The 22,493-nt window shown below is 40.8% G+C and overlaps 2 protein-coding genes across 2 annotated transcripts; one reads left to right on the top strand and one right to left on the bottom strand.

Annotated features, from left to right (window-relative positions):
* The first annotated feature begins 1,498 nt into the window (after positions 1–1,498).
* On the top strand, positions 1,499–10,429 carry LOC140239040 (28S rRNA (cytosine-C(5))-methyltransferase-like). Its single transcript, XM_072318936.1, has 7 exons — positions 1,499–1,674; positions 3,863–3,985; positions 4,577–4,751; positions 5,925–6,072; positions 7,002–7,149; positions 8,081–8,196; positions 9,491–10,429. Exons 1-7 carry the CDS (start codon positions 1,561–1,563, stop codon positions 10,371–10,373), a joined length of 1,707 nt encoding a protein of 568 aa, XP_072175037.1. The 5' UTR covers positions 1,499–1,560; the 3' UTR covers positions 10,374–10,429.
* A 2,434-nt stretch (positions 10,430–12,863) lies between these two features.
* On the bottom strand, positions 12,864–16,424 carry LOC140238550 (uncharacterized). The gene is made up of 2 exons (XM_072318452.1): positions 15,567–16,424; positions 12,864–12,938 (listed from the first exon to the last, which is right to left on the bottom strand). The coding sequence occupies exons 1-2, from the start codon at positions 16,422–16,424 to the stop codon at positions 12,864–12,866; spliced, it is 933 nt and encodes a 310-aa protein (XP_072174553.1).
* Between the last annotated feature and the right edge of the window lie 6,069 nt (positions 16,425–22,493).

Genomic DNA, 22,493 nt, shown 5'->3' with positions numbered 1-22,493 from the left:
GTTCGCGGTTCCACTTTGAGCATGAGCAGAAAAAGGTCATCTGTACCAGCAGGGCATGTTGGTTTTTAAATTCACTGAGATAAGCATCTGTTAAACGTAATGGTTATTCAAGTGATCCTTATAAGTGGTGCTTGCCAGCACATCCACCTGACAGGATATTTGAAGCGGTATTTGACAATATCAATAGAAAAAGACTGTTATTACACAGGCCCTGCATTCAATGCAAAATGATGAAATGGGTGCGTTTCAAAGTGGTAATCGATGGATCATTCTGGTTACCTGGTCTTCGCAAGTTTATCTTTGTTTGAACATGACTGATGAATTTCACAAATTGTTACGTCCGGCAAGCTTATGCATTCTGTCGCTTGAAAACTATGCAGTGCCTAATCAACTGAGAAAGAAGAAAGGTCATTTTAACCCATGTGCACATCGAGCTAACCCCGAACTGGCTTATTGCATTGAAGGAAAAGTTCCTTAAAAAGAAATTACATACACCACTTGGATGTGATTCTCTTTGTTTTGGATTCAAATATTTATGTATTTTATTGTAAAGAAGTTTAGGAATCCGTTTAAGATCATGATGAGAAATCCGTCTGCAGGACAACAGCCATCTCAGAGCTTCAGGTAGGCACACTGTGTTCAGCTCTGTTTCAAATCAAGTAATTATTAAGGAACAACCTGTAGGTGGATTAACAATTTTTAGCATAAAAAAGAAAATTTTCCTATTTCGAACCTCCCCTAACACAATAGATCAAAAAAGATATAACACATAATTGCGTTGAAGCAACTTGGACAGCTTTCACAACACTGCTCTCGAAAACCAAACGAAGAGTATCTTGTACATCATGAAAAATTCTCCGGTAAAAGCATATAAAAATCCTGAACGAACTAAGATTGCCCCCCTCCCTTTTCCTTCCCTACACTCTAAAATGAAAATTATTTTTATTTCACACTCACTTTTTCCTTCCTGACCCTCATTTCCTTATATCCCTATACTCCCCTCCCATAGTGTGTGTGGGGCCCACACACACGCACACGTGAAAGAAATTGTACAATAATAACAATCCGAGGCAGGTGAACGAATGGTTCTATGTCAATGGTCGAAATCGTCTATCTACAGCTACACACACAATCATGTTCTCGAGTGGGGATGAGATATACAATGTATTTAACGCCAGGCAGAAAGAGAGATGAATAGATAGAGGGAGGGAGAGAAAAGAATAATCCGACACACAATCACTATCTTGTGCTCCCTCACCACACAGTTAATATGGAATCAAAATGTTTTTTATTTTTTATTTACTCAAATGAATAGCCAAGGTACTTTATTCATTACTGAGACTATTATTATTTCTCTTCTCTCTCTCTCCCTCCCCCCCCCCCTCTCTTTTTATGATGTTGCGCAATGATATCTGTAACACGTGTTTGGTCGTCGGTCTAACTCGCTATACACGTACACGTGTGTGTGAGTATAGTGGTGTCTGTGTAGTCGCACACGCTGATGGGTCTACTGTCACGCTGTACGGCCTAAGATATTTTTCGGAGAGAGTTTTCTGTGAAATGGCACAAAACGCATCAAAAACCGATCTGTATGACGAGGCAGCTGCAGTCATTCAGAAGGCCAAATCCAAGGAGAAATCCCTCAAATCGATAGTATATGATAGCAACTCGAAGGTAAGGCTTGCGATATGCACTTTTCAAAGTAGTCCCACACGTTGAATATCTTGTTTGTTCAAGAAATCGTCATTTTCGGTGAGTAGGCCCCTATCGTGATCCCATGGAAGGCATTAACTAAATTTAATACACACTGCCCTGTCATAGCTGTCGCTGTACATAGCGCGACAGGCGTGCTTCGCACGGCGTATGGTCGGGCTACTACTAGTATCCCATAATTTGGCATAAACACTGGCTATATTTTGGTAGCAGTGGGATTTGTTTGCAGGCATGGCAGGGCCATTAATACTCCAACTGTAAATTTAAACTTAATAATTTTAATTGCCTTCTAAACTAGCAGGGCTTGGGTATGAACGAGTAAATTAGGTTGTAGATGCGTGCTACGTGCATGCATACTACATGCTCCTCCTCAGTATTGCAGTTAAGTAGCGATAACGACAACAACAACAAACAAAAACAACAACAACAACAACAAGAATGTTGCAATGAGCAAAGTTTTTCACTGTTCACCCCAAAACGCAACTAGACGTAGACCCAACTGGTCGGGTCTATTCAATGTTAGAGAGTTGTCCATTTTTATCTGTGAAACTAAAAAAATGGACAAACAGCATAATCAGAAAATTATTATCTTATCATTAATATCAAGCCTTGAACTGTTTTCTTGTCATATGATGGATAGATAACAAAGGAGGCAATACCAATGCAATGTCAACAATAAAAAAAAATATTGGTTTATGGTAAACACAGATCATACACATAAGTCATAGATGATAGAGCTATCTATATTCCACATAATAAGAATGTTGCAATAGGATTGGTCCAGAGCTGATCACGTGATGATCAGAAGCGTAGTTTTGCCCATCACATCACCTGAGAAGAAAAGTTCGTTACACTCTATGTTGATAGTCCCTTTTATTTCGCTGATCTCCACACAGTCCACACAGTCCTAATGCAAGATGAGTACGCGCGAAATAAAAGTGCGTTGCACTGTGGACTATCATGTGACCTAGGTCACTTGATAGTACACAGTGCCACGCACTTTCACTCGGTGCCGCGCGGTGCGCGCAGCAAATTCATTGTTTAGTCATCTATGCGCACACATAGCCCAAGCCCTAAGGATACCTAAAGACAGCTGAAACGGTTTCAGATGTGGAATGAAATGGGAATTTCTAGGACCCTAGATGTGGAATATAAAGCAAATAATCAACTTTTAGTTTCAGGCAATGAGACAAACTATCACTTCCTCGGCGATCTGAATGTGTACGCTATCTTTCCTCAGCTGCGCTTTGGAAAGATAGCTACATCCAGATCGCCTCTGAAGTGATAGTTTGTCCCATCACCTTCACCAACGTTGATTATTTGCTTACTACATCTAAACCACATCTGATGACCACAGAATTCCCCCCAACTTTCATAGTCATGTCACATCCTAGCTAGTAGTACAATGTAGTTGAGTATATCCTTCCCAGTTTAGAGTGGAAAAGTGAGAATGTAGAACAATCCATTTAGATTTATGATTTTAGTCCCATTTGTTGTTTTCAATTAGTACACTTGTACGATGTATGTTGTCTGTTTAATTCCTGGATCCTGTGTTGTCACAAGATAAGGTATCACTATCAGCTTAATTTTCTTTGGCATACCTTTATAAAACAAAACAAAAACTATGTATATATTATATATAATATATATATATATATATATATATATATATATATAGTTTTCTTTCATTTTTTTTTTTTTTTGGGGGGGGGGGTGGTAATATAGCTTGCATTTGTAGTGCTGCAGATGTCTTTTTCAGTGCACTCACCATCTGCACTATAAGCCTACTTAAAAAAAGATGTTTCCCCAAGTTTTTGTGTAAATTGTCAATGTGATAGTTTACTCCTGTCATCATCTTTCTGGTGAGGACTTAGTAAATATTTATACTATAGATCTAGTGTGAAGCAATTCTATGAGCCATGTGTATGTATTAATGTATTTTGATATTTGAACTGCAGTCTACATCAGGAGTGGATTCTGCATACATTTGTATTGTACATTAGGCAAGTCTCAAACAAGTCTTTTGTCATGAATGACCACTTTTCTTGTTTTCTTGTTCTAAAGCTACACATGCAGCACTTGGGAATAATAAACTAGTCTATTCATTTGTCATTTCCTTTTTGTGTATGATTTTCTGTCCCTATTGCAGAATATACGCCAGCTGTATGCCCTAGTATGTGAATCCCTGAGGTATGGCAGTGTCATAGACAAAATCTTGGAAAACACCGCCTTTCTCCAGAAGGTTCCATGGATGAGTCGAGAGCTTGCCCTGGTAAGAAAAAGAACAATTCAGGAAACTCCAAACAGTGCAGCTTCCATGTGTGGTATTACTGGTTGTGATGTGTATAAAAAAATAATAAAATAAAATGAAAATAACTTTCCATTTTCATATTTTTTGTCATAACATGTACTAGTATTCATTATGTATTAGCAAAGGCAGTGCATGTTTTGGAGTCAGTATAGACGGGCAGTGTAATTTTGCAGTGAAGTAACTGCACTTCAATGGCGCAATTGTGAATTCACAGTGATTTATACAAAGAGCTTCTATGTATTGCTGGAAGGAAAGAAAATGATATTGGGTAATAATTCACAATATTTGAGTAGCGCATTATCTATCTTAGCGAAATGTCTCTAAGCGCTATGGGAAAGAAAAAAAGAGAGAAACAAACCAACCTTCTGTTACCTATGATGTTAGCCCAAATGCAGAATAGTGACTTATATATTCTCATTGTACCATGATTGTTTTAGCATGATTTCAATGTATATGGATACCAAGTCTACACATCTCAGGCAACATGCTGAGTGTTGAAGCTTATTACCCCTTACTGATGTCATTTGAATGCATCACTTGTATTCTATCTAGGTCCTCCTCTATGACTTTCTCTTTGGGAAGAAGCTCACTGGAGTGTGCTCGGGGAAATACCGCAAGGCAGTGGTGAAGCAAAAGATGGAACTGAAGAGTGAGCTGCAGCGGTTGAAGGAGGAGAAAGGTGTCCAGAACTCTAGAGATCTCCTTCCAAGTGACATGAAGGATGAAAGTAAGATGTTGTGCTGGTCGGGAGAGCCTTGCAATTTCAGATTATTATTGTCAATCAGTTGCAATTTCAGATTATGTTCAAGTTGCACAATTTGACAAACGTTGCTCATGAATGTCTTGCTTTTGTGTTTTACCCTTTAGCCACTGACTCAATAGGCAAAGTAAGGGTGTAAGGACAAAGTGCTGGAAAACCATACTGAACCTTTTTTTGTGTAAATTTGTAGATGTGTCTGTAACTAGCGATGTTATTTCATTGCTCCATTTTAACATATGGTTCAGAGCTGTGTAAATATTTTCTCTTCATGCCCTGACCAAGAACTTTAAAGGAAACCCAAACCCAAAGAGAAATGTGGATTGAGTGAAAGCAGCAACATTAGTAGAACACAGTAGTGAAAGTTTGAGGAAAATCGGACAATCGATGGAAAAGTTATGAATTTTTAAAGTTTTGGTGTTGGAACCACTGGATGAGGAGACTACTTAAGTTTATGACATATGTGTGGACAACAATTATAAAGAAAATATGAAGAAAATTCAACATGCTTTCACTTTTTTAGCATAATGAAAGAGCACTTGACTAACCGCTTTCACAAAGCAGGGGGAATGATTACTACCCTTAACATATGTCAGTGTCAAATTGATGGAATGTGTAATTTTCATGAAAAATGATTTTTTTTTTTTTTTGTGGAATTCCCTTTATATTTTCTTTATATTGTTGTCCAGAATGATGTCATAACCTCTAGTAATCTCCTCATCCAGCGGTTCCAACGCCAAAACTTTAAAAATTCATAACTTTTGCATTGATTGTCTGATTTCCTCAAACTTTCGCTGATGTGTTCTACTAATGTTGCTGCTTTCACTCAACCCACATCTCTCTTTGGGTTGGGTTTTCTTTAAAAGCACCCTGATTTGAGAATCAGTTTTGTGCAGTAAGATGCATGTAGCATGCAAGTTATTTCCCTGATTGCTCCTTGAATATCCCTGATTTTTACACATGTTTAGCAGCTCTGTATAAGGCCAAAATCAGGCTGTCAAAAAATTTCATTTCTTTTTCTTCTTCCATGGAGTTGTTTTGACAAGCATGCTTTTATATTGTGATTTACATTATTGTAGTGTAAAATTCTCCATCAGTGCAATAATTATCATCAGAGACTAATCAACACCAATTTTCCTCTAGTCTTGATACCTAGGTATGTACGGGTCAACCTGCTCAAAACCAGTGTGGATGAGGTGGTGGATCATTTTATCAGGGCGGGGTACACCTGTGTGATGACACCGGAGGAGGTCACTGCAGAGAGAAGTGGCAGCAGCGCACAATACATCAGGTTGGAGATGATTTCTGGGTTACCGTAGTTTCAGGCAATAGGCTGCTTCTGTAATGTTTTGAAATTTATGGGCATTTCATTATGTCTTACAGCCTGGTACACTTCCTGTAAGGAATGAGGGTGAGAATCAGGTATGGGGTTCAGAAGTCGATCGGAAGAGAATGATGAATCGGAAAGGAGAGGGGATGGGGAAGGAGAAGGAGAAGGTTTGAAAATCGTGAAGATAATGGAGAGAAATGATGAAGATGTTACTTTCTCAACAATGTACAATGTAGATAAGAAAATGAAGCAGGAGAAAAAAAAGGTTGTATGCTTTAACAACTGCGGTAAAATTTTATTATTGCTTTTGTGATGAAGTCTTCCAAGAAGCCATACTGTGCTTTTGAGTAGAATCCTAACAATCAATAGTGCTATTTTGTTTCGTTTTTCTTTTCTTTTCTTTTTTAACCCCATTGAGGACGAGTTCCGAGTATACTCGGACAGGTGTGTATGGGAAATGCATGTTGTAGCAAAATCAGTCCGTCCTCAACGGGTTAAACTTCAATGGAAAATAAGAAAAATGACAGAACAGAAGTTTCATCAGCATACATAAAATCAGGTATACCTGTAGTTTGCACATTTTGGAACATATTATTAGGGATTGCATATATTCGTTTTTGCTGATATTATTTTTTCTTTCAGTTATGCCGAGCAGAGTTCTGATTGGCACATCATGAACAAGACCATTGATAGATATTTAATAACAATTATTATTTTTTTTTGTGGAAAGTCTTGCCAAATAATCTCTGGAAAGCAAAAATGAATTAAAATGCAACTCTTTCAACTATGTAGCAGAGCCTCAAAGTAAGAATAGCTCTAATGATTCACAACCTTACATTAAATTGTATGATTTGTTATTTTTCCTTGTCTACATCTTCTCATAATCACAGTTGTTTGAGTGTAAATGTTGCCAGGACTCTTGGAAAGTATGACTTTGCTGCCGACCTGCACCTCGATGATGTCCTGGTGTTTGCTGCTGGAACCGACTTCCATAACCATCCTCTCTATCTCACTGGACACATCATACTCATGGACAAGGTATGAATGCAAATAATTGGACCATGTTTAAAACCTTTAGAATTGCTGTAACCCTGTCATCAGCAGAAGTACCAGTTTGGCATACAAATGAATGGTGGTTTGAACTAACAGACCCCAAAAGGTAGAATGTTTTATTGTTTTCAGGAACTATCAGCCCTTGAAGTCTTCTCTTCCTTTATCTACCCCAAGAGTGGGAAGGTACAGTGTGTATCACAATATTTTGCTTGTGTTTCAGAGTCAAAGAAAGTATGAAATACTCACGGAAATCATAGCATTTTCGTGAAAGTGTTGAATTTTGGCTTTAATTATCAGACAAGAAGCATGGTACCAGTCTTATCGAAATCAGACATGAATTTTTACGAAAGTTAACTTGTGTTACTGTTTTGTATATTATCACAGAACTGTGAGGATGACCAAATAACACATGCTGATCAGATTACTATGGTGATGTCGTCACCAGTTCACAGCTTTCCTGGGGATTTTTCACTAAAATATTGTAAAATTAACATTTTTGATCAATTATGTATCAACTACAACCCTTTCCCCTAAAAGTCATAATTGTTAGCTGATATCATTGTAATAGCTTACGAAAGCCTTAGATGTGATTGATTTTTATTCTTTTGATTGTGTGGTGAAAAATAAAATGGAAATGGAAGTGATCATTAGCTCTCTTTCCTGCAAAAATACTTGACTTTCAAATTCCAAAACTTTCCTATTTTGTAGCAGATTTTGGTTAGTCTTGTACAAGTCCATCTGTGTGACTGTTTTTTTTTTTCTCTTTCTGAACTTCAAGTTGAACATGGAAAGGAATTGCAGTTTTTGAACTGAAATAAATGAAGTGAATCATGGACTATGTATGAATATGTGTGTTTTTGTCATTATTACTCCTATTGCCATTGCCAAGCTAAAAATGTCACTCTAACCTCCTCAGGCCAGTTGTTTTCCTGCCCATTTGCTGTTTGCCAGCCCTGGATCTCATGTGATAGATGCCTGTGCAGCTCCTGGTAACAAGACAAGCCACATGGCAAGCCTGCTCAGGAATCAAGGGTTTGTACACCTCACATTTTCTCATCTCTTCATATTATCAGACCAGTCGCATAGTCCTACCAGACATTTGGCAATTTTACTTGAAAATTTCATATTCCTATACTAAATGCTGCAAAAAAAAAAAAAATGAATGGTGGACTAAAATTTTTCTGGAAAAAAAAATCTTGTGTGGATGTGAATTTTTACATCATCCTAAAGTTACTGTATAGAAACAAAGTCATAATATTATAAGATGTAAAATATTTCCATGCCTGCATAAGTTGACTCTCCTCGAACACACTCTCCATTGATTTTTACTCCAATCATTCATAACTTAATTTGGTGGGTTTTTTTTAATTCATACATTTCATATGAGAATTTATTCTGACTTCAGAAATTTGACTTCTACGAGTGTGACTTTTGCAGAGGTGGCTATGGGTACATGTCACTGGCATGACTTTGATATGGTACTGTGGACTTGTCTGGAATATTCAATACCATATTCTGTTGTAAAGTATATAATGATATCTATGGATCAACTACTGCCATTTAAATTTGTTGCAATATTCAACATTGTGAAAATGTCTTATGAATAAGAGCATTTGAATTGGCATAAAGAAACATACAGTTTCTTTTTTCACCTTTGGTTTTTAGTTGGAAGTTGCTGGGCAGCTATCTATACAGTCTGTAAAAAAGATTCAAAGGAGCAAAAACATCTCGCTCGTTTTTGTATGTTTTATTTCAACTCCATCTGTCTCTTACTGGTTAATGCCTTTTAAGTGTTGGTCTGTTGTTCACAGATGGAAAAACTCTGTTTGATTTTTTTTTTTTTTTTTTTTTGCGGGTTGGAGGGGGGGGGGGGGGTCAAGTTCCTATTCTAACTCCGTGCATTGTATGCAGTAGCATCCATGGTTAATATCTGACATGTTCTGCAACTTTATGGACATATTTCAAACTCATACTATCACATGTTACAATTCTAAGGTGCACATGGGCAATGCTGGCCAAACAAGCAATGACAAGCAAATTGGAAGGTAATTGTACAAATTGTTGTCATCCTGTGTAAATGGGAAAACATGGATACTTTAAGAGTACACTGTCACTGATTATATACTACATACATGTAACATGAATAAGTCATCTCACCCTGGGAACTGAATGTAATGAAGGAGGAATAGTACAGTACCCTTATTGTTAGTGAAAAAAAAGTGATTTGATGACTCTTCATGAACAATGTGAACATGTCTTAATTTCTGTCATATTGATTATTGAAATATATGATGTCATCTGTTTTGTACATCTTTCATGCTGACAGGAAAATTTTTGCTTTTGACCTCGATGTGAAACGTCTCGGAGTCATGCGATCACTGCTGGATAGGGCTGGAGTGACATGTGCCGAGACCATCCACCAGGACTTCTTGACCTCTGACCCCAACAGCCCAGACTTCAGCCACGTCGAGTGTATCATCGTTGATCCCTCATGCAGCGGATCGGGGATGGCCAACCGGAAAGACTACCTCGTCGATGAGAGCATTGGGGGCGACCCGGGTCGACTGCACTCTCTGCAACAACTCCAGATCCGCATCCTTGGACATGCCTTGTCCTTTCCTCAGGTGAAGAGAGTGGTATACTCCACCTGCTCTGTGCATCATGAGGAGAATGAGGAGGTTGTGAATGCTGTGCTGAGGCAGAGAGAAGGATTCAGACTGGTGCCTGCCCTCAGCAATGAATGGGACCATCGTGGGTCGTTGGAGATTGATGTAGGACCGGCGTGCTTGAGAGCGTCGCCGCAGGCTGACGCGACTAATGGCTTCTTTGTAGCACTCTTTGAACGTGTTACGGAGAGGGAAGGAAAGCAGGCACAGGTGGAGCAGGTTTCGAGGTTGTGTCCTTCCATTGTTAATGGAATCGGCAGCCAGGATGAGGGACAGAACGAGGTGTTGAAAAAGAAGAGCAAGAAGAGGAAACGAGAGGAGTCTCATATGAACCGGGAAGCCAGAGTTACATCAGAAGCAAATCATACTGTACAAACCGAGCCAGAGGTGAAGTCTACGAAGAAATTAAAGGGGAAACTAGAAGTCGCTGAGGACACAGACTCACTTTCTGAAAGAACAGTCACTGTACATTTTGACAAATCAAGAAAAAGGAAGGGGAAGAAGAGAAGCAAGGAGAGGAATAATGAAGAAATTGAAAATTGAAGCAACAGATGTAAGAAACACTATACTGTTGACTGAAAATAAAGGACCATCACAAATCCTGATGTAGGTATTTTTGTAATTTGTGAAGTTCTTTGCATAACTTAAACAGGTATCACTTGTTAAGAATAATTTCAGCTGTCCATCAAGACTGATCAAAATTCAACCAAACAGATTTTATGATAGTACATGTCTGTACTAGATCTCTAAAAAGTTTGCAGTTTTAAGTCTAGATTGACGATTTTACCTACCATAGGTATTGTAATGAACTGTACCGTGGTAATTAGACCGAGCAGTCTGAAATTCTATTTGGTCAAAATATACGACCTCTCTGAAGAGGATGAGAACTTTTGAACTCTTATGCCACACTCATATGTCACTAATTCACCCCATGCACTTCACAGCATCCAACTCGGACCTACTATTTTATCTTACTCTCGCATTACCCTCATCACCGTACAGCACACTCACAACTGAATAAGAGTTGCCTCATGCCACATCATGTCGTGTTTCCTTACACACCTGTGCATGCATATGCTGCACCTTTTAGCTTCTCCACATGTATCTCCCTGTGGTGACGAGTAAGCTAGTTGAAGAATTCTCTCGGGGTGGACACCTTCACTTGGCGTGCAGCACTAACATGTTTACCAATTTTTTTACTACTCCAATCTCACGGCCTCAAGGACCCCTCCCATGACGTGAGCCGAAATAGTGAAACTCTGTAGGAGCAATCTGTGAAGTTGGTCTTACTCTTATACTGGGTCGGACTTCCACCTGAGAACTGGATCACCTTTTTTACCTGGATCCCATCTTGTTGGAGCATGTGGGTAGCTGTCTTTGCGAAGTGCTGCACTCCATATTGGTCATGTTTGAGATCATCAGAGATGAACACGATGGAATGACTGATGACTTTTGGGCATTGGGGTTGTGGGCATGTGTAGGAGGCAACTATTGGATGGATAGTGCGTTATTTATTGGTCCAGTGGTAACCCTCGGGAGCATCTTGGGCTGTGCATGTATAGTTTTCCCCATAGTCCATGCACATCACAACTGTGTCCTTTGGGATGTCGCTTATGATCTCTTTGTACTGTTGATATTGTCATTTGGCGTTAAACAAAGGATAACTGAATGTATTAAGCTCCTTGCACAGCTCAGTTACCAGTGCTTCACATGTCCCTTCCTTCGTTGTCTTCATTGTGCGCTGCAGCCCGCCAATGCAACCTTGCTGCCACCTTGCTGAACCAGTGGACAGGCTGAGTTTGTGGCATGACTTGAAGATGATCCTTGACCAGTTGAGTTCCACACTGGTCACACTTGCGATCAATGCATTTCTTTGCATGGTATTGGTCTGTTTGTCTAGACGTAATTATGATCATGTCTTAGAGTTTATACTTGTTCTCAAGCTTCAAGTCAGACATTTCCAAGACAGCCAGAGCTCTATCTACCACCTGGATCTTAAGATCGATATTAATACCTGTACAAAACCCGCAGAGGCATTCGCAGAATTTGTTTTCCCTGTGAGGGAGGATGTGAGTCGGCCACAGTCGCATGCATGTACTGAACCCAATTGACAGCATTCAGCAGTTCTGAAGACAGTGAGTCTTTCCGTTTCTCCCGTAACTTTTCCCAGTTTTCCTCCTTTCGCAAGTTGCTCACTTTGTCTGCCACCTTTCCAGAAATTCCTGCAGTCTTCAGCAATTTGAGGCTTTTCTTCTTCAACATCATGGCATACACGATCGTCCTCCACCTGGCCATGTCTCTCTTCTTTCTATTCACTTGCATTCCTTGAGGATGTGTGTCAAGGATTCCTTCATGCTATTAGAAGAACAGAGTCTCCTCCTTTCATCTGGAGAAATCATTCCCAGTTTCTTTGTGATGATTTTGTGGGTTGTGGGAGTTTGTACCTTAATGGCAGTAGCATCAAAGACAACTGCCTTCAATTCGCGGTCAGCTGGCAGACTTTCTACAATCTTCTTTTTGTACTGTGACTTTGCTACCCGAACACGTGCTGCTGATTGATCCAGAGGAAGGGGTGGAGTTCCTTCCATCTGAGAGCAGGACTGCCCTTCCATCTCCGCACTCCTTTTCTTCATCTTTTTCTATTGGTACTTTTGCCTCCTTGCCTGGTTTATCGAATTTCTCTTTTGCGTGGACATTTGTGCTCTCTCCTGCCTTTTCTGTTCCCTCCACTGTTTCCGCAGCTTTTCTGATGCCTTTCTTGTCTTTGGTAGAGAATTTTGTGCCTCCTTCCTTCGCAGCCTGTTCTCATTGGAGTTCGCGATTTCGCTGCTTAGCCTCCTCTGTCCGTCTGTCCCTGTAATCCTGTAATCTGAGACACTCACACTCCTTAAACAACTTGTACATTTGTAGATTGTTTTTCATTTACTTCCTGCAGTGCTTTGCGCACTCCCTCCTGATTTTCTTTTTTTGTGTTTACCGACTCGGTTAGCTTGATGGCTGGAAATGTCCTACTTGGTCGCATAACTCTAGCGGTCACGGCTCCAGGCTCTCCAGCTCCAGGCCCCACAGCTCCAGGCTCCACAGCTCCATGACCCCTATCTCCTGGCTCTAAATTACTATATTAAAGAAAAAAAAAAAAACACCTAACTGCATTGTAGCTTCTTCCTTCGTTTCCTTAAGCTACATGAGGATAATCGGAATGCACTAGGTCGTAATGAAAACTTCGCAACATTCGGTCATAAAGTTAATCGTTCAGTTTATCAATCATCAAGTGTTATCACCGTTGAGTGTGGCGAAACATGAAGTAAGCATGGTATAGCGTATGAGTCAGGCGTAATCACGCGTAAAGGAAAGATGGGAGTGTAGAAAAGCATAAAGTGTTGATGCAGAGTGTCGGCGTAGAGTGTTAACGAAGAGTGGATAACGTAGAGTGAAGAGTGATAACGATCGAAGAGTGTAACGAAGAGTGTAGACGACGTAAAGCAGTGAAGAGTGGTTCACTGAAATACAATAGATATATACAGTCGTGATGAGGATAATGATAAAGAATGTAACTATGCACATTATAAATGAACGTAGATTTGCTACACTGCAGTGGCTATACGAAATGTCACATAGAGTATTCCATCAGTTACTTGTATGATTAACTGTTAATTACTAATAAATGATTAACTACATTACTTGTATATTCCTATGAACACTATTAAACTAAAAACATGTATATCACACTTATACTACACTATAATGTACACTTAATCTTGTATTTAATCCCCCAACTACATGTACATCAGTACTAACTTTAATCCGAATACAACAGCTTAAACTACTGTGTGAACAGGCCCTCACTTCTCAGAAGACCGTCCCCATGGCAACGCTATCAAGTCTTGTCACTACGAGAATATAGGGGCAGTGCGAGCGCACCGTGAAACAAAGGACCTTCAGTCTCTAACCCAAAATACAATGTGCATGGTACACACAAACAGGTCAAGAGAGGCTGCAAATTCTACCCTTTTCTGAACTAATCTTCAACATTAAAGGACAAGTTCACCTTCATAGACATGTGGGTTGAGTGAATGCAGCAATATTAGTAGAACACATCAGTGAGAGTTTGAGCAAAATCGGACAATCCGTTCAAAAGTTATGAATTTTTATAGTTTCTGCTCAGTCACGGCTGGATGAAAAGACTACTATAGCTTGTGATGTCACATGAATACAACGATGTAAAGAAAGAATAAAGAAAATGCAACATATTTCCATTTTTCTTGCATAACAAAAGAATATTTGACTTCTCTCTTTCAGAAGGCAGGGGGAATGATATTACCCTTAACATACGTCAGTAGCAAGTCGAAGAAATGTGCACTTTATACAAAAAGTAAAGTTTTGTGAAATTCTCTTTTTATTTTCCTTATATAGTTGTACGCATGTGACATCATACACTGTAGTAGTCTTCTCTTCCAGCAGTGACTGCGCAGATACTTAAAATATTCGTAACTTTTGAACGGATTGTCCAATTTTCCTCAAACTTTCACTGATGTGTTCTACTAATATTGCTGCATTCTCTCAATCCTTATGTACATATGAAGGTGGACTTGTCCTTTAAACACAGTGTTTGTACATCAATTATGCAATGGTGAATGCTGAGGTAGATATTTTCCTCCTCCTTCTACATAATCGTCACACACAGCAGCATTACTTTTACAGAAGAAACTTTGGTATACAGTTCTCAACTGATCTGTCTCTCCCTGTCTCTCCCAGCTCTCTCGCTATCTCACACACACACACACACACACACACACTCTTTCTCCCTCTCTCTCTCTCTCCGGAGAGTGCATCCCTTATGGGTCATCTACACTATATGTATTGGGTGTGAAGGGTACTTGACCGTACGTACACAATGTTTGCCAAACTTTCCCAAAGCTAGGAACTTCCTCAATTTTCTTGGGTCAATATCTAATAAATGACAGTTATATACATGGTTATACATTACACACAAATGCAAGCATTAAATATATAGTGAAATACATGTATTTGACATACCGATTGTTTGGCCTCTAGAAATCTCCAATTTTGCTGAACATTCCAAGACAGTGGTAGGATAAATGTACTTTACCGTTGAATTTCCTTTTGCTTTGTGATACCCTGCAAGGTGAAGGTTGGCATCTCCCCTCCGCCTTGGAGCTAATTTACATGTTTGCCCAAGGTCTCAGCCAATAGGTAAACTGTTGCTATGCCCCTTTGGACTTGCTGGGGTGAAACTTACCATCCACAGGTCATATCATTATCAGCTGGATTGTTACTATTAAAGGGAAAGTGGGTTTCTTTGACCAACCAGTATTGTCGTTATTTTAATGCATGTACATATTAATTAACACTGTCAAACTGATAGTCTTGATTTTCAGCACTTATGCCGCAACATTCCGGCCCCAATGAGCCAACTTCCACTTGGGTCATTCCCAATTTAGAATGCGGCATTGTAAACATAACACAACACATAACATTACATACATATTGTTGCAGTAGATACCTGAACACTGTTGTCAATTGAAAAGTGCACACAAACATGATTCAATTGTTACTAAACGAACAGAACAAATACTTATAACATATAAGCATGTATTCTCCCATGTGGATGCTCGATTTGGGAAATCATCCCTCATTACTTGCTTCCAGCAACCAGAGCTTTACTACAGGCCTTCTGAAGTGTTTGTGTCCCACCCTTACTTCTACCTGTCTCACTCTCCCATCCCTGCCTGGGTAGACTTCTACCACTTTACCCAGCGACCACTGCCCACATGGAAGGTTATCATCAATGAGCAGCACAAGGTCGTCCTTTGCAAGATTTTGCTTGGGTCGAGTCCACCTTTGCCTTTCTTGAAGCAGGGAGAGATACTCCTTATGCCACCTTTTCCAGAAGATAGATGCAAGGTACTGCACCTGACGCCAGCGTCTTCTCCCGTAGTTGTCATCCTTGTTGAAAACGCCTGGTGGTACGTTTGGATTGCTTCTCAGAAGCAGTAGGTGATTGGGTGTCAATGGTTCTTCGTCATTGGCTTCCATGCTGATTCTGGTAAGAGGGCGTGCGTTGAGAATCCCTTCGATCTCTGTCAAAGTTGTGGTCAGTACTTCCTGACACACCACCTGTTCACCAGTCATGTTCTTTAATATTCGCCGAATAGACCGTATCATTCTTTCCCATATGCCACCCATATGGCTTGCAGCTCGAGGGTTGAAAGTCCACTCGATAGATTTGTGATGGAGGAAGTTCTCGACCTTTCTTTGGTTGATTCCATCCATGCTCTTCTTTAACTCCTCGGCGCTCCGGAAATAGGTACCATTGTCACTGAAGAGTTTCTCAGGGACTCCTCTTCTGCTTATGAATCTCCGAAGAGCGTTGATGAATGAGTCGGTGTCAAGGACCTTGTCAGCTCGATATGAACTGCCCTCATTGTCAAGCATGTAAAGATGCAGCCATAATGCTTGACTCGACTGCATCCCTGCTCCCTGCTTAACATAGAGAGGCCCAAAGTAATCTACCCCTACATAGGTGAATGGAGCCTTCACCGGGTTTACTCTTTCTTTGGGCAATTCAGCCATTACTTGTTCTGATGGCTTGGCGTTTCGCCTTTTACAGGCTAGGCATTTTCCAATCACATGTCGAACTGCAGCACCAACCTTAATGATCCAGTACTGTTCCCGAATGCAAGGACCATGTCATTCCAGCGCCGGAGTGCCCTACCAGGCGGTGATGGTGTTCGATGATCAAGCGTGTGACATGATGGTCATGTGGTAGGATGACTGGATGCCTAGAGTTGAAGTTGATTGCGGTTCTACCGATGCGGCCACAGATGCGTAGTACACCGTCCACTGGCTGTGGAGCCAACCTTTCCAGCGACCTTCTGGAAGACTTGCCTTGCAACTCATCAGGAAATTCTTGTCTCTGTGCCATTCTGATAACTGCTGTCTGGGCAGCACATAGCTCCTTCAGAGTTAAATTTCCACGAGTGCATTGTGTATCTCCGGTCACCTTCATTCGCAAGAATTCCTTGTATCATAAGAGCCATGCTACGTTCCTCATGAGCTTGTCCCATGTAGAATAGCATTAGAGAAGATCTCTTGACTTCTCTTTTTGGGTGTAGTGGACATCAGCAGCTTTCTTGACTTCCACATCCCCTTCTGGCAAGTCTGGTAGTACATCAGGTGGCTTGGGCCAGGTGTCCTCTTCTCCTTGTAGGAATTCTGGACCAGTCAGCCATCCAGGATTTTTAACGAAATCCTTGGCTTTCATCCCTCTTGACCCATCGTCAGCCGGATTCGTTGTGGTCGCCACTGGGAGAGGGTTGTCGCCTCGTGGATTTTTGCTACTCTGTTCGCGACGAATATTTGAAACCTCCGGCTTTCATTTCTTATGTATAGTAGCACTGAGATGGAGTCAGTCCAGTATGTGGTGGATTCAACAGTCATTTGCAATTCTTGTACCAGACTTCAGATCCACTGCAAGTACTGCTGCTGTCAGCTCGAGTCGTGGGATTGAGGTGTTCTTAAGAGGACATAGACGAGACTTGCGCATGATGAAGGAACAGTGTATATTCCCCATTTCGTCTACTAGTCTCAAGTATGACACGGCTGCATACCCATTCTGAGATGCATCACAGAAGTGGTGCAGCTGGCATGACTTGACTGTCCCAAATCCTGCCGGCTTGAGACAGCGTGGAATCTTGATATCTGTCAGTAGTGTCAAGTACGACACGGCTGCATACCCATTCTGAGATGCATCACAGAAGTGGTGCAGCTGGCATGACTTGACTGTCCCAAATCCTGCCGGCTTGAGACAGCGTGGAATCTTGATATCTGTCAGTAGTGTCAAGTACGACACGGCTGCATACCCATTCTGAGATGCATCACAGAAGTGGTGCAGCTGGCATGACCTGACTGTCCCAAATCCTGCCGGCTTGAGACAGCGTGGAATCTTGATATCTGTCAGTAGTGGCAGATCATCTAGCCATTGCTTTCATCTTTGGAGCTCATCATCTGTGACCGTCTCATCCCAGTCCACACCTCTCCGGCAAAGGGACTGTAGCAGGAGCTTGGCTCGTAGGATGAAGGGTGCAAGAAATCCCAAAGGATCATAGAGAGAGCTGACCATGGATACCATCGACACAGGTTCCTTGCGAAATCTAGTGAGAACTCCGACAAGACTGTTCGTGAAATCTGGCCTTTGTAGGAGTTGATCATTCAGAGATGTCCCTTGGTGGCGTGCTGCGCAGTCAAACACGACCCGTACCTTCTCTGGCTTGTGTGGGTGTAGAATGGGGTGATGGGGTAGATACGTCACCTGGTCTGTGATGTCAGTCGCCGGGACTTCCCCTGCATAGCCCTTGTTGTCTTGCATCGTAGCTGTGTATTTCTTACAGAAGTCTTGATCTTTTAATAAACTTCTCTTGAGGTATTTCAACCGCATGTCTGCCATCTGCCGATTATCTGGCAAGTATGGGGGAGTATGATTCCATGGCAGACCTACTTCGTAGTGACCTTCGGTAAAGTTCACAGTTGCGTCCATTGTGGCCTTGGCTCGCTGATCTTGAATGGACTGCGCTAGACCGTGGTTCCCTCCAACATCGTGGTCAAGCTGCCAGAACCTTTTCAGTTGGTGTTCAAGGGCATCATCTGATTTGAGAAAATTTGTTTGGTAGGGGCTTTGATCCGTAGAGGACTTCGTTGGCCCTAATACGGTCCACCCTAGGATTGTTTTCACAGCGTAGGGTTCCTTCCGGTTGCCGCGTCTTTGCTCCAGCATCCAGAAGGCCTCTGGTGTGTCTCCTCCTATTAGAAGTTGAACTTCCTTGCCTGTGATGTTGGGGAGTTCCAGCCCTTAGAGATGTCGCCAGCCTTTCAGGTCTTCCGGTGTTGGTATGCAGCTGGAAGATATGTTTAGGTCGCGTACCATCCACACCTTTGGTAGTCGGATGCCTTCCCCGTCATTAATGTTCTTCACTGTCAATTTCACCTCGAGCCCTTTCTTTACTGCTCCGGTGTTACCAACAGTAGACAACTGTTAAGTAATGCCCATGTTCGGACCTCCCGACCATTTCCAGTAACCCTCACCGGTACTACGCGTAGACATACTTTTTACGTGACGAACTGGTACTGTGGCACTGACCGTCTTCTGGGGGTAGTTTAGCGCCGGCCCCAGTCGCTTCACTTGCCTTTGTCGAAGCTGTCCTTGCTTCAGTCGTTGTCACGCTTTCGTGGTGTCCTTTGGTGCGTTTCTCTGTGTGACGATGTAACAACGTGTAGTGCCTCCATTTACACCAGTCCACCTTGCAGTTGCTTTTCTGCTTGCAATTCGTCGCAAAGTGGAATGGCTTGAAACAATTATCACACAGCTTGGCTTCCCACACCGTTCGGAGTCGTTCGTCGCGTGACTTTTGGTTGAACTGTTTACATACGTCCAAGTTGTGCATTTGTAAACAGCAAGAACATTTTGTTTGCAATCTTTGACGTTGAGGCTGGGCTTGCGTAGATAGTGTTGTGCGTCTGGCCGTACATGTTTTGTGGTCACTTTGGGTGTGCCCCTGCCGCTGCCGATATTTCGCCCAAACATGTTATTGGCAAGCTGCGCACATTCTTCCATGTAGTCGGCCATCATGTTGAAGGTCGGTGTTATCCCTCGCTTCATCATATTGTGAGTACATTTTGCCCACTCCGTCTGCAGGTAAACTGGCATGAGTTGTTGGATTTGGAGCAAGTTACCGGAACTGTCCGTGTCTGCACGATAACTCATGTGGGACAGGACCATCTCACACCTCCTCATATCACGTGCTAGGTCCCAGAGCGCAGTTCCATCATTAGGGCGTATTTGTTGACGATTCAACGCCCTTTTTATGTGGGCAGTGGTCACTTGGAAGGACTGCCCGAACTGGTCATGTAGAATTTGTCTAGCCCTGCGATAGCCTTCAGAGCCGAGAAACGTACAATTTTCAATGCTTTCTCGTGCCTTACCAACACAAAACTGAATCAAGTACATCAATTTCACCTCTTTAAAATCAGATCACAGAATATCGATGACAACTAGTTCAGAAGACCATTTGTCAAGACGGTTAACATTCTGATGCTTGTTTTAAATGTCATTAACGTTCTGAATCAAAGGTACATACATTATCTCCTGATTTTTTTTTTTGACTGATAGAAATCATAAAACAAATTGAATTGGAGTTCTTACCTCAATTTTTCCTGCGATTACAAACATTGGACCTTTTCTTCATCATCCTGAGTCAGTTGCGTTTGGATGGAAAACAAATCTGAAGTATCGGGCCTTATCGGCACATTGACCAAATCCTCATTGTATCAACCACTCATCATTTATTGCACATGTCAACAAAGTTAATAAATCCCTTTAAAGGGACTGTACAGTACTGGTTGAGGTGGGGATTCATGTTTTGAACATTCCTAAGTGAGATAATGAGAAATCTCTTATGACATATGAAAGAGCATGTAATTGTAACAAGGAGTCAACGTTTATTTGATGAAAATTGGTGATAATAATAAAAGGCAACAGGCCACGCCTTTTATTAGGATCTCTTTGTTTCACCTTGTTTTTGGATATCTCAGCCATTTCCAAACTGATTTTCATCAAATATACTTTTCATACCCCTTAGAATTGCATGCTTTTTGACATCTCATAGAGTGGTTTCTGCGTATCTCGCAAAACGTTAAAAGCTAAATCCTCGCCACAACCAGAACTGTACACACCCTTTAAAGGGATGGTATTGTATTGGTGGAGATGAGAATTGGGCTTCTAATTTTTTTCCGAGATACCAAGAAAACACTTATGAAATAGTACAGAACATACCATTCTAAGAGGAATTCAAAGTTGATATGATGAAAACCGGGTTTGGAATGACTGAAACATCCAAAAACAAAGTAAAACAAAGCGATCGTAAAAAAGTATGGGTCCTACACTTTATTAGAATCGCTCTGTTTTGGTATATGTTAGCCATTTCAAAACCAATTTTCATCAAATAAATGTTGAATTCCTCGTGGAATTACATGCTCTTTCATATTTTATAAGAGGTTTCTCATTATCTCACCAAAAGGTGTTGGAAACCTGAAATTATGTCTCAACCAAAACTATACACGTACGATCCCTTTAAGTATCAGTCGTGATAGTCTGAGACATTTTGGAACATGATTGTATCGAATCTATGTAAAATGTACATTTTCATGTAACAGTGAAAGTGTGCTACCACTTACTGTTAGTACAGTTGTATAATTATAGTGTACATTGGTCATTTCAGGCTCAAAAGTTTTTGACTTTCACACAGCTATTCCTAACAAAAACAAACAAAAAAAAAAACTGCAGATATTTCTGAATTTGTGTGCCCATCCAATCTTAAACAACTCTGGATTATAAAGATAGTGATCCCATGTTCTGGATTGCATAAACATTCAGGTAAAAATAAACTCTTGATACAATTTCTTCTATTTATAAATGCTGTTGGCAAAATATAGTTGGATGCTTATGGGTGAGAATTTTGAACGATGTACAATTGCCAATTTTCGCACCTTATGACATTCTTTCCCTTAGAACACGCCAGGATGATCTAAGAAACCAGATTTTTTTCATGTCATCTCAAAGACTGGTAAATTTCCTTTCAGGAAATATATGGTTTGGTTGACTTTTGCCAGATATTTTTCATTTGACAAGGACTTAAAGAGTAAAAATACGGTAAAAACGCTATTTTCACAATAATTTTTGTTTTTCAAACTAATGATGTGCATTTTTAAGCGTACGTGGCATCTAATATCTGACCATGTTCTGGATCTGACATATCATGGGTATGAACCACAAAATTATAAGAACTTTATGAGCATGTATAAAGTCACACAGAACAATTGAAATATCAAAGTCCTAAACAGACGAACGTCCGTGGTGCTTTTATTTCTATCGCTGCTGCAAATTCTACTTTGTTGTCCCAACTGTAATGTATACGAAAATTTGGTGTTCCACCTAATGAACATATCCTGCAAAAAAGTGTACGTCTGCTGGCTGTACATGGGACGTAATATTCTTTTATGCAAAATTATACTCAGTTTTCGTCACGGACGTGCTTCCGCTATTTTCTAATAAAGATTGTATCCCATTAAACGCTATAGGTGATATTGTTCTGAGTCGTAATCAACTAAGATCTAGCCACACGATAATATGTTTGTTTTGACTTTCTGTCCATCCTTTGTCAAATAGGAACCGAAATTATATTTTTAGACGAACCTCCGAGAAAAAAAGAACGTCCGTGATGATTAAAACGTTTTCGAGTGGGACACCATCTTGCTTTGATGACGAAGGTGCATTTTACCTTTGGCTCTCTAGCCGAGGAGCTGTATGTTATTTTTGGAGCGGACTGAGGCTTGTCCGCAGTTTTTGGACCATGCAATTCACCGAAAACCAAGCAAATAATTGATATTTTCTCTGAAAATTCTCCTCCTGATCCCCCTCTGAGCAATACATATGTTGTAAGGATGTCAAATTTCTTATAACTTGCATTGACAATACCTTTTCAAATTTTTGAAAGAGTTAGGAAGGCTAGGTACTCTCTGCCGATTAGTTATCCGTCCGGGAACATGACCCTATCAGTAGAACGAACGTCCGTGACAATTCCAGCGAAC

The sequence above is a fragment of the Diadema setosum genome, chromosome 15, assembly GCF_964275005.1.
Source record: "Diadema setosum chromosome 15, eeDiaSeto1, whole genome shotgun sequence".
NCBI classification, from domain to species: domain Eukaryota; kingdom Metazoa; phylum Echinodermata; class Echinoidea; order Diadematoida; family Diadematidae; genus Diadema; species Diadema setosum.
This window is presented reverse-complemented; position numbering and strand designations above follow the sequence as displayed.

What these genes read in the sequence shown, in the direction of transcription:
- LOC140239040 (XM_072318936.1), top strand. Translation starts at nt 1,561, where the DNA reads ATGGCACAAAACGCATCAAAAACCGATCTGTATGACGAGGCAGCTGCA. An exon ending in TATATGATAGCAACTCGAAG is followed by an intron (nt 1,675 to 3,862) that starts GTAAGGCTTGCG and finishes TCCCTATTGCAG; the next exon opens with AATATACGCCAGCTGTATGC. An exon ending in TGAGTCGAGAGCTTGCCCTG is followed by an intron (nt 3,986 to 4,576) that starts GTAAGAAAAAGA and finishes TATTCTATCTAG; the next exon opens with GTCCTCCTCTATGACTTTCT.
- LOC140238550 (XM_072318452.1), bottom strand. Translation starts at nt 16,424, where the DNA reads ATGGCTGAATTGCCCAAAGAAAGAGTAAACCCGGTGAAGGCTCCATTC. An exon ending in ACCCAGGCAGGGATGGGAGA is followed by an intron (nt 12,939 to 15,566) that starts GTGAGACAGGTA and finishes ATAGTAATTTAG; the next exon opens with AGCCAGGAGATAGGGGTCAT.